The sequence below is a fragment of the Triticum urartu genome, chromosome 1A (assembly GCF_056163025.1).
Source record: "Triticum urartu cultivar PI428250 chromosome 1A, HENAU_Tu73, whole genome shotgun sequence".
Classification (NCBI taxonomy): domain Eukaryota; kingdom Viridiplantae; phylum Streptophyta; class Magnoliopsida; order Poales; family Poaceae; genus Triticum; species Triticum urartu.
In genome coordinates, this window is record NC_141873.1 from 66,795,591 (window position 1) to 66,807,103 (window position 11,513).

Genomic DNA, 11,513 nt, shown 5'->3' on the forward strand with positions numbered 1-11,513 from the left:
TCACTGTGTACGAAGTTCCCCAATGTGTTCGCTATGTGCTCGAATTCGATGGCATTGGTTTCCACGGCGCCCAAAGTGGCCAGTAGAACATCTTGTTCCTTCGGACATTTGGGCCCATGGCGTCCATTGAGTGGTCCAACTTGTGGGCCGACACCTTGTCTTGGCGGTTGACCCCCTCTGGTATCTTCTCGGTTGGCTTGGCATACCACGCCTTATGCTAGCGGTTGCCCCTGTCATGGACTTTTCCACTATGGAAAGTGCCCATACCACTGAAGATCAAGATTTGTGTTTGGCAATTGCTATGGGATCACCTCCCATCTGGAACGGAGCTGCTCAAGCGGCACGGCCTTGGTGATGGGTTGTGCCCCTTTTATGGTGTTGATGGGGACCCACATCTTCTCTTGCACTACGGTGATATTCCTGTGGAGCTTTGTCTGTGAGGCTCTAGGGTCTGATTGGGAGGCCCTAGACCTCCTATAAACTCGTACCAACCAGACTGGGAGGAGGAGACGTCTCTTCTAGCTATGTTCGTGGCGCTAGCTTGGAATTTGTGGACGGCGTGTAACAAGATGATGATTGACCGGATCTTCCTTAGACAGTCTGACTCTATCTTTAAATTCCTTGCATTTTTGCAGCATTCGCACCCGGTCTCTAGACAGTGGGATCGTGACCGGTTTGGATTCATGATGGATGCGTTGACTGCTATCGCACGCCGTCTTGCTTCGTCGTAGATATGCTAAGCTTCCGGCCACTTGGTCAATTTTTCCTTTTTCTTTTTTGAAAGTACGCCTAGGCGTACCATAGCTTTATAAAAAGCAGAATTCAAGTATAGAAACACTGTCACTTACTTGGTGGTCTTTTTTTCATCTTTCTTTTTAGCTTTTTTTGAGCATGTTTGAGTTGTTGTCCCAGCAGACTACTCGATTTTCAGTGTGGTACTTGAACTTGTTGCATAGACATGTCGGTTGTTTTATTTATAAAGCGGGACGAAAACCTGTTTTGAGAGTTGTTTGTCGGTCCATCATGTGCAAAGCCATGGTCCCACGGATGTTTATAAATATTCTCTTCCTGTGCTCTTTTAGGGAATCGGTGGTGCAAATTTCACTGCACACTGGCAAGTATACGTGTCCAAAGAGAATACTGCATACAAGTCGGAAGTCGCATGAGTCGAAACAAAAAGAACTGCTAAGACAAAGAAAGATGACGATTGATGATGGTTGTTGAACCGTCTCCCTCTTGGACGGCTGGGTCAATTAAGCCCTGCTTCACCCGTTCTCAGCGGTAAATTTGGACTTCCCAAACAAAATCGACAGCGACCAGACCGCATACACACCACATGCATACACAGCCCAACAATTTTCCAGCAGAACCGCTGCCGGTCCATCTCAGTTCTCAAATCGCTCTCTGTTAATCATCGCGTGTTTTGACTTTTCCAAAACGTAATTTGCTTGGTTCTAAAGTTATCCAGAAGCTATCGCCTATCGGTCCATCACCTAGACCAAAATCGTAGTATGAAATTTCTGAATTCTCTCACTTTTTCGTTTGTCTGTTGTGTTTTATGTGCATTCCATGACTTTTTCCTCTCTTTTTTATCTGCTGTTAGACGTTGATTAAATCTCGTCACTGTGAAGAGCACATGGGAGAAAAAGATGTGACTTTTAGTTGATTTCGGCTGACATGGTGTTGTTGGAGTTGAAGACTGCACTTCTATGACAAAACTACCATTCATCTGCTTGCTTACTTACATCTTACAAACAAGATTCTATGATCGGAACACTTTCAGTCAGTGCTCAAGAAGATCATCCTACCATAAACAATGGGGAAAAAATGTTAAGATGATCCTTCACACCCTGCTGTTAATCACCTTGCCTGCACCCCACTAACCGACAGCTGATTCGTCGAGAACGGCGACTTGTCGGAGTTCGACATCAGAGACATTGATGACCCCGAGCTTTCGCTCTTCGCGTTCGACCCCTTTATGTTGATGAACGGAGGCTCGGTAGGCCGGGGCAGCACCCTATCACCACTTCCCAGCATCTCCACCACCTTCCACATCGGGGGTCTGAGGTTCGGCGACGCCTGCGCGCACAGCAGCCCGACTTGGAATACCTTGAGAGCTTCCGCCTCCGAGCATTGGTCGCGGAGGTTCGGGTCCAGGAGCTCCATGAGGGTGCCGGCGTTGTAGTGCTTCCATAACTGAAGATGGAAGGATGCCAGCATCAGGTTGTCTGAAATGCTACAGTATGCTAGTACTTGACAAAAGAGGTGAAATGGGAGAATTAATGTACCTGTGACATGAGGGACAACCCCTCGGCCGATGACGCCACGGAGTTGTGGTTCTTGCGGCCGGTGACGATCTCAAGGACCAGCACGCCGTAGCTGTAGATGTCGGCCTTCTCCGTCAGCTGCCCGTGAACGATGTACTCCGGAGCCATATATCCACTGCAAAAATGTAGGCATGGTCGGTTCTATTTCTTCGGACACATTGCACAATTTATCGCAACATTTCCTTCAACCCTTGATCAGATTAGATGGCTTTTTTTTTGGCGAGGTGACCAGATTAGATGTTTTGGACAAGTGAACTTACAATGTTCCGGCGAGGCCGGTGCTGAGGTGGGTCTGATCTTCCATGAAGTTCCTTGCCAAGCCGAAATCGCCAATCTTAGGTCTGAACCTCTCATCCAACATCACATTGCTGGCCTTGATGTCCCTATGTATGATCCTGACCTCGGAGCCACTGTGGAGGTATGACAAACCCTCCGCCGCCCCGAGGACGATCTCCGACCGCCGCTCCCAGTCCAACGCATTCTTCTTGAAAGCATCTGCATCACCAAGCATTTAAGATGAGTTAAAATGAAAATCTACCATTTCAAGTAGTATGACATGTTTTTCCAGAATGCAGGGTTTTTTTTTTCTTACCAAAGAGGTAGTGATCGAGGCTGGTGTTGCAGAGGTACTCGTAGACGAGGAGGCTCTCGGGGCCCTCGACGCTGCACCCGAGGAGCTTGACGAGGTTCTTGTGCTGCACCTGGCTGACGAGCTTCACCTCGTTGAAGAACTGGTCGGTCCACTGCCGCGTGTTGAGGTAGAGCCGCTTCACGGCGATCTCCCGGCCATCCGGAAGCACGCCCTGTGATATCCATCATATATTATCAGGATGTCAACTTCAGATGAAGCAAGCATTTCAAGAAAGATGATCGATGAAATTCAGTGTTGCATTGTGCCAAAATGTGCGGTGTTCCAAATGGCACGGCAGTGTACATACCTTGTAAACTGAACCGTAGCCGCCCTGGCCGAGCTTGTTGATCTGATTGAAGTCATCGGTCGCCTTGCGCAGCTCCTCGTACCGGAAGCCGAGCTGCGACGACATGATGGTGCGGATGATCTCGCCTGAGCCGTCCATGTCTACACAGTGTCAGAAACTCTCGTCAGATTATCATAGTATTGGTGCAGCATCAGATATTCAGATGCACTATGTGGTTGCAATTTTACAGTTTTGCATACCGTCGTGGAGGTCGTCTCTCCTGGGCCTCATTCGTGTCCAGATGAATACTATGCCGACGACCGCCATGGCGGAGAGGATGGAGGCGAAGACGATGATGATTATGTGCCGGTCTGCCATGGATAATTAATTCGGAAGAAGAAGAAAAAAGATGTCATTTTCATGGCGTTTCATACGGATATTTTTTTGTTGCTGTTTTCAGGCTCTGAAACCTGAAATATCGGTACGTGAATGCGCCGTTGCTGTCAGCAAAATTCAGACACGACACGGCACGACACTTGGACCAAGAACGGAATTACGACCGAGAATGTGTGTGCTGTACTCACTGGATGATCCGCCGCCGCCGCCGGCTTTCGCCGGCAGGTAGAAGGGCTGCGTGGAGTACCTGACGACGCAGCCGGCGTTGAGCCCGTACCCCTCGGCGGCGCCGGGAAGGCACTGCCGCACCACCCGGTCGCGCGCGCTGGCCGTGCATGCCGCGCACGCGGTGGCGTTCAGCGACCTCCAGCACTGCGCCGCCGCGTACACCCGCGCGCCGGTCGGCATCGCGGACGCCGACGCCGACCCGGCGTAGTAGTACCCCCTCGCACCCGGCGCGGTCGCCGTGACGTTGCGCACCAGCGCGGCGGCCGCGGCCGCGAACGCCGGGGTCGCCGGCGCGGTGTCGTTGGAGCACAGGAACGTGTCGCTGGCGTCGGTGGCGGCGGCGGTGAAGTCGCCGGCGCCGTAGCGGAGGAAGCAGCCGTCGACGTAGATGCGGCCGCCGTCGGCCGGGAGGCAGTGGGGCAGCTTCACGCGGCTCTGCGCGTAGCAGAGCTGGCAGTCGGTCGGGGAGAGGTAGGCGAGGCACTGGCCGAGCCCGAAGACGGAGAAGTTGCCGCCGGAGCCGGAGGAGGCGGCGCCGAAGCCGGAGCGCGTCACGTTCTGGTAGATGAGCTCCAGGGTGTTGACGAAGCTCACGTCGAAGGACTCCGGGTCGGCCGCCTGCCTGGACCCGCACACCGTGTCCAGGATCGCCGGCGCCGCGACCGCGTCCGCGCCCGCGGCGGCGACGGCGACGGCCCCGGCGAGGACGAGGCACCGGAGCACGCCCGCCGCGGCCGGGGGAAGAGAGTGGCGGCCGCGGGGTCTTCCCGGACGTGGCTGCATGGCGGCGTGCTCGCGCACCTGCAGGCGTGCCAGCGCGTGCGTGCGTGCGTGCGCGCGGGTGGACGATTGTTTTGCCTCTGGGCGCGGCGGGTCTCCGGGTTTTGTACGGTGGCACGTTGAGGTGTGTCGTTTCTTTCGTTCATTCAGGTCTGAACTGCTTCAAGTGGCCGGCCGGCTGCTATGGCTTCTGTGCACTGATGTGGCAGGTAGGTGGGACAGTTGAGGGCGTACTACGTGCCACATCATTCGGCACCAAAGAAATTAAGCAAGCAGTAACAAAAACAAATCCCGTGATCCACTCACGTAGTTGAGATCCAACTATCCCCGAATTGGCTCCATTTTCTTTCTCAGAATCTACTAACCTGTCACAGCCATCTGATAGAACACGAAATCTTTTTTTCTCCTTCTTTTTCTTTGCCGGAAAGATAGAACACGAAATCTGATGTAATACTACAAAAAAGATGAGAACATCATCAATGGATGGTACACGGTCTGTACAAAAAAGGCACTAGTAGAAAAAACCCCATTCGTCCCGGTTGATAAGGGTCTTTTGTCCTGGTTTGTGAACCGGGACTAAAGGGTCGTTACTAATGCCCTAACCCTTTAGTCCCTGTGAACCGGGACTAAACGGTCGTTACTAATGCCCTAACCCTTTAGTCCCGGTTCTTACACGAACCCGGACAGATGGGCCTCTACGTGGCCGGTAACGAGATTGAACGAGGTATTGGGATACCGACGATCGAATCTCGGGCAAGTAACGTACCGATTGACAAAGGGAATTGAATACGGAATTGATTGAATCCTTGACATCGTGGTTCATCCGATGAGATCATCGTGGAACATGTGGGAGCCAACATGGGTATCCAGATCCCGCTGTTGGTTATTGACCGGGGAGTCGTCTCGGTCATGTCTGCATGTCTCCCGAACCCGTAGGGTCTACACACTTAAGGTTCGGTGACACTAGGGTTGTAGAGATATTAGTATGCGGTAACCCGAAAGTTGTTTGGAGTCCCGGATGAGATCCCGGACATAATGAGGAGTTCCGGAATGGTCCGGAGGTGAAGATTTATATATAGGAAGTCCAGTTTCGGCCATCGGGAAAGTTTCGGGGGCAATCGGTATTGTACCGGGACCACCGGAAGGGTCCCGGGGGTCCACCGGGTGGGGCCACCTATCCCGGAGGGCCCCATGGGCTGAAGTGGGAGGGGAACCAGCCCTTGATGGGCTGGTGCGCCCCCCATGGGCCTCCCCCTGCGCCTAGGGTTGGAAACCCTAGGGGTGGGGGCGCCCCACCTGACTTGGGGGGCAAGTTTCCCCCCTTGGCCGCCGCCCTCCCTTGGAGATTGGATCTCCTAGGGATGGCCCCCCTAGGGGTCCTATATATAGTGGGGGGAGGGAGGGCAGCCGCACCCAAGCCCTTGGCGCCTCCCTCTCCCCTCGTAACACCTCTCTCTCTCTCTCTCATTGGAGCTTGGCGAAGCCCTGCCGAGATCACCGATGCTTCCACCACCACGTCGTCGTGCTACTGGATCTCCATCAACCTCTCCTTCCCCTTGCTGGATCAAGAAGGAGGAGACGTCTTCCCAACCGTACGTGTGTTGAACGCGGAGGTGCCGTCCGTTCGGCACTTGGTCATTTGTGATTTGGATCACGGCGAGTACGACTCCATCAACCCCGTTCTCTTGAACGCTTCCGCTCACGATCTACAAGGGTATATAGATGCACTCCCCTTTTCCCTCGTTGCTAGATGACTCCATAGATTGATCTTGGTGATGCATAGAAAATTTTAAAATTCTGCTACGTTCCCCAACAGTGGCATCATGAGCTAGGTCTATGCGTAGTTTCTATGCACGAGTAGAACACAAGTTGTTGTGGGCGTTGATTTTGTCAATTTACTTGCCGTTACTAGTCTTATCCTGATTCGGCGGCATCGTGGGATGAAGCGGCCCGGACCGACCTTACACGTACGCTTACGTGAGACTGGTTCCACCGACTGACATGCACTAGTTGCATAAGGTGGCTAGCGGGTGTCTGTCTCTCCCACTTTAGTAGGATCGGATTCGATGAAAAGGGTCCTTATGAAGGGTAAATAGAAATTGACATATTGATGAAGCTATGTACCTAGGGTAGGGGCACGAACCCGTCCAAGAGAGCCCTACCCAAGGACATCCCTAGAAGAAGGCACCTTTCAATCGACTTGAAGGTATCCCACTCGACGGGTTCAAGACACTCGACCAAGAAGCTATCACTCGACCAGGAGGCTTAAAGTCACTCCGCAGGCAAACGGTCGGCTATCAAGTAGTCTTTATGGTCATTATAGCACTTTATTACTGGTAACGCCCCACCTTAAATGTACCTTAAACCCTGCATTACTAAGGGTAGGAGAGGACCGGCGAACTCTATATAAGCCACCCCCCTCCTCAGTATGAAGGGTTCGCACCCCTGTTATTCACACACACATAATCCAATCGACCGCCTCCAGGCACCGAGACGTAGGGCTGTTACTTCCTCCGAGAAGGGCCTGAACTCGTAATCCTCGTGTGTTTACAACTGCCCAATAGCTGAGATCTAGCCTCTCCATACACACCCCCCTACCCCACTGTCAGAGTTAGAACCACGACAGTTGGCGCCCACCGTGGGGCAGGAATCTTAGCACCTGATTGGAGAAGTTGCGATTTTTCTGATCCCTTTTGATCATGGTTTCGTGCGGAGTTTTGGTGGAGGGCCGCGAGATCCGCCTCGGCGCGCTCACGTTCATCGCCGACGACTCCGCGTGGCTTCAGGAGGCACTACTCGACATCGACGCGCTCTCCGTCCGCGGTGCGACGCACTTCCGCGCATGCGTTCGTGGCGTCCTCCTGCGGCAGCCGTCGACCCAGTATCGGTCAGTCCCCGTGTCGTCTCCCCGCTCTGTCTCCCACCGGCGCAAGCACTCCGGTCGGTCGAGACTTCAGAGGTGGGTGAGGCATGCCGTGGCGTGCCAGTCGGCCGCCCCACAAGTCGCGGCAATCGAGCCCGACGAATCCCTCTGCGGCCTGTTCGACCTGTCGACTGGCTCCACGGAGACCGCATCCGAGTGCGACAGCAACGACCCAGTGGCTGAGGTTCTGGCGGTCGATGGAACGCACAGTCCTCCCGGTTTCCCTCGCACTGATGGAGGCGCGGGTGGGGGCGACCCGTCGCATCCCCACGATGAGTATCTCCCCGAACCTCTCACGTCATTACAGCGAGAGGAGCTTCGCCGCCAGAACATGGACGCACTCCACACTCCTATCGTCGGAGAGACCCCCGAGGCCCGGGCCTTGGAGGACGCGCGCTTGGCTAACTTAGCCGAGCGCACTCGACTGGAGAATCTCCAGCGAGCACTCGACGAGCAAGCGCGTCAGCGGGATCTCGAGTCTAGTCGACGTCAGCTCTTCCCACCGACGCAGGTATACCGAACCCCAGTTCAGAATTTGGCCGCCGCGGCCCGTATAGCAGAATCGATTCAGCCCTCCCAGTCGGAGGCTGGCAGGGGCTTGTTGCAGATCAGAGCGTTGCTCCGGGCGACGGGAAACCAGAATTCCGCTGTTTCTCAGTCGCGGAATAGGATCCACAGTCGATCCGTTGCAACAGATACAGTCCAATCGGCTCACAGCCCAAGATCGCCCCCGAGGCGTGAGGGACGTGGTGACCGGCATGATCAGTACAGAAGGAATGAGCAGTATGATCACCGATCCGATCGTGATGATCGACGTCGAGTGCCAACCCCTCCCCCGAGGAGTGGGTCATATGCGCCTCGACATCGAGATGACAGGCGCCCTCATAGTGTTGGGCAGAGGATTCCAGTCGACCCCAGGGACCCAGGCTTTGACGCGAGATCTATCCTCGTTCAAGGTTTGGTTGACAGGAACAGAGCTCATCGGGAAGGCCACAACAGAGATGCGCTTGCCAGCAGCAGAGTACGTGTTTCGAGGCCAGAGTGTTTCAGTCGAGCCATCAGAGCCGCAGTGATTCCTCCCAACTTCAGGTTGGCGACTGGAGTCAGCAAGTTCACCGGTGAGTCTAAGCCTGACACTTGGCTCGAAGATTACCGAGTGGCTGTACAGATTGGCGGCGGCAATGATGAGGTGGCCATGAAGCATTTGCCTCTCATGTTAGAGGGCTCAGCCAGAGCGTGGCTAAATCAGTTGGCACCCAGCAGCATCTATACTTGGGAGGACCTCTCCCGAGTGTTTGTCACAACCTTTGAGGGAACATGCAAGCGACCCGCAGGCCTTACAGAATTGCGTTCTTGCGTACAGAAACCGAATGAAACTCTGAGGGATTACATCCAGAGGTGGATCACGTTGCATCACACAGTTGAGAATGTGCCTGACCATCAAGCAGTTTGTGCCTTTAAAGAAGGCGTTAAATACAGAGAATTGAATCTGAAGTTCGGTCGAACTGGAGAGAACCGGATGATGGAGATTGCCACCAAATACGCTAATGGTGAAGACGAAGATCGACTCTGGAGTGGCAAGCACAAGGCAGTCTCCCAAGAAACCGGAGGAAACTCCAGTCGGAAACAGAAGCGGAAGGCCAAGCCAGCCGCCCCTGGGGAGGCCCTGGCCGTAACCCAGGGAAATTTCAAGGGAAAACCCAAGGGCCCCTGGAAGCCCAAGAAAGTCAAGGATCAAGATGGAAATGATGTTTTGGATCTGCCATGTCACATCCACACCAAGAAAGATGAAGAGGGTAATTTTATTTACCCAAAGCATACCACTCGACAGTGCCGGCTCCTGATCCAGCAGTTTCAGGGCAAACAGTCCAAAGACAAGGAAAAAGAGTCGGACAGAGTTGAGGACAAGGAAGATAGTGACGATGGATACCCCCAAATCAATTCCACCCTGATGATTTTTGCTGATGTCGAAAGCAAAAGTCGACTGAAAGTCATTAACCGTGAAGTGAATATGGTCGCTCCGGCAACTCCCAGTTATCTGAAGTGGTCTCAGACTGCCATCACATTCGACCAGTCTGATCACCCTACGCACATTGCCACCCCTGGGAGGCAAGCTTTGGTGGTCGACCCAGTTGTCGAAGGCACTCAACTGACCAAAGTCCTGATGGATGGTGGCAGTGGCCTGAACATATTGTATGCTAAAACATTGAAAGGAATGGGCATTCCGATGTTCAGGCTCAGTACCAGTAACATGAGCTTCCACGGAGTCATTCCTGGGAAGAAAGCCGAATCACTCGGCCAGATCGCTCTTGATGTGGTTTTCGGTGATTCGAAGAATTACCGCAAGGAAAAGTTGACATTCGAGGTTGTGGACTTCCAAAGTGCTTATCATGCCATTTTGGGCAGGCCAGCTTACGCACGCTTCATGGCTCGACCATGTTATGTGTATCTCAAATTGAAGATGCCTGGTCCCAAAGGTGTGATCACTGTTACAAGCAATCGGAAGAAGGCAGAAGAGTGTTTTCAGAAAGGCTCAAAGATTGCTGACGCTCAGATGGCAGTTGTTGAGATGCAAGAGTACCAGAAGACTGCTGATCCGAGTGAATTGCTACGAGCCAAGAAGCCTGCTTCAGAATCTGCTTTTCAGTCGTCCGGTGAAACAAAGCCAGCCCACATTCACCCGACCGACCCCGATGCTGCCCCGACTCACATCTCAACGATGCTCTACTCCAAATAGGAAGAAGAGCTCATCCAGTTCCTCTGTGAGAACTGGGACATCTTAGCATGGAAGCCTTCTGACATGCCTGGAGTTCCCAGGGGGCTGGCCGAGCACCGCCTACGAGTCGACCCGAAGTTCAAGCCTGTGAAAGAACATCTTCGACGGTCCGCCATCCAGAAGAGGAAAGCTATTGGCGAGGAGGTGGCTCGGCTCTTAGCAGTGGAGTTCATCCGAGAGATTTACCACTCCGAGTGGCTCGCCAATGTTGTCATGGTCCCCAAGAAGGACAAGTCACTTCGCATGTGCATTGACTTTAAACATATCAATCGGGCCTGCCCGAAAGATCATTTCCCTCTCCCCCGCATCGACTAGGTAGTCGACTCGACAGCGGGGTGTGAGCGTTTGTCTTTTCTAGATGCTTATTCAGGGTACCATCAGATCCGTCTGTATGGACCCGACGAGATCAAAACGGCTTTCATCACCTCATTCGGGTGCTTCTGTTACATCACCATGCCCTTCGGCCTCAAGAATGCTGGAGCCACGTTCATGAGGATGATTCAGAAGTGTTTGCTCACCCAGATCAGTCAGAACGTAGAAGCATGCATGGATGATATTGTGGTTAAGTCACGGAAAGGTTCCGACCTACTGACTGACCTTGCCGAAACCTTTGCTAACCTCAGGAGATATGATATAAAGCTCAATCCATCAAAGTGCACATTCCGAGTTCCAGGTGGAAAGTTACTCGGTTTCCTCGTTTCCGAACGAGGAATCGACGCCAATCCCGAGAAAGTTGGCACCATACTCCGGATGAAGCGCCCTGTGCGTGTACACGATGTCCAGAAGCTTACAGGTTGCTTGGCCGCTCTCAGTCGATTCATTTCTCGTCTCGGTGAAAAGGCGTTGCCTCTTTACCGACTGATGAAGAAGTCTGACAAGTTCGAGTGGACTCCAGAAGCTGATGCAGCGTTCGCAGAGCTCAAAGCTCTGCTCTCCACCCAGCCGGTGCTTGCTGCCCCAATCAGTAAAGAGCCTCTACTGCTTTACATTGCGGCCACGGGACAAGTTGTCAGTACAGTACTTACGGTCGAGCGGGAAGAAGAAGGAAAGGCCTTCAGAGTTCAGCGCCCAGTATATTATGTGTCTGAAGTTTTGACTCCTTCGAAGCAAAGATATCCCCATTACCAGAAGCTTGTATATGGGATTTACATGACCACGAAGAAGGT

The 11,513-nt window shown here is 53.3% G+C and overlaps 1 protein-coding gene across 1 annotated transcript; it reads right to left on the reverse strand.

Moving 5' to 3' along the window:
• Positions 1–1,705: 1,705 nt before the first annotated feature.
• LOC125546875 (cysteine-rich receptor-like protein kinase 2) lies at positions 1,706–4,783 on the reverse strand. The gene is made up of 7 exons (XM_048710979.2): positions 3,829–4,783; positions 3,505–3,615; positions 3,266–3,405; positions 2,920–3,130; positions 2,588–2,822; positions 2,289–2,442; positions 1,706–2,196 (listed from the first exon to the last, which is right to left on the reverse strand). The coding sequence occupies exons 1-7, from the start codon at positions 4,649–4,651 to the stop codon at positions 1,861–1,863; spliced, it is 2,010 nt and encodes a 669-aa protein (XP_048566936.1). The 5' UTR covers positions 4,652–4,783; the 3' UTR covers positions 1,706–1,860.
• Between the last annotated feature and the right edge of the window lie 6,730 nt (positions 4,784–11,513).

Bases quoted from the DNA above. Each gene is read 5' to 3' on its own strand.
- LOC125546875 (XM_048710979.2), bottom strand. From the start codon at position 4,651: ATGCAGCCACGTCCGGGAAGACCCCGCGGCCGCCACTCTCTTCCCCCG. The intron at 3,131-3,265 runs GTATGTACACTG...TGGATATCACAG, and splicing joins GCTACGGTTCAGTTTACAAG to GGCGTGCTTCCGGATGGCCG. The intron at 2,443-2,587 runs GTAAGTTCACTT...ACATTTTTGCAG, and splicing joins ACCGGCCTCGCCGGAACATT to TGGATATATGGCTCCGGAGT.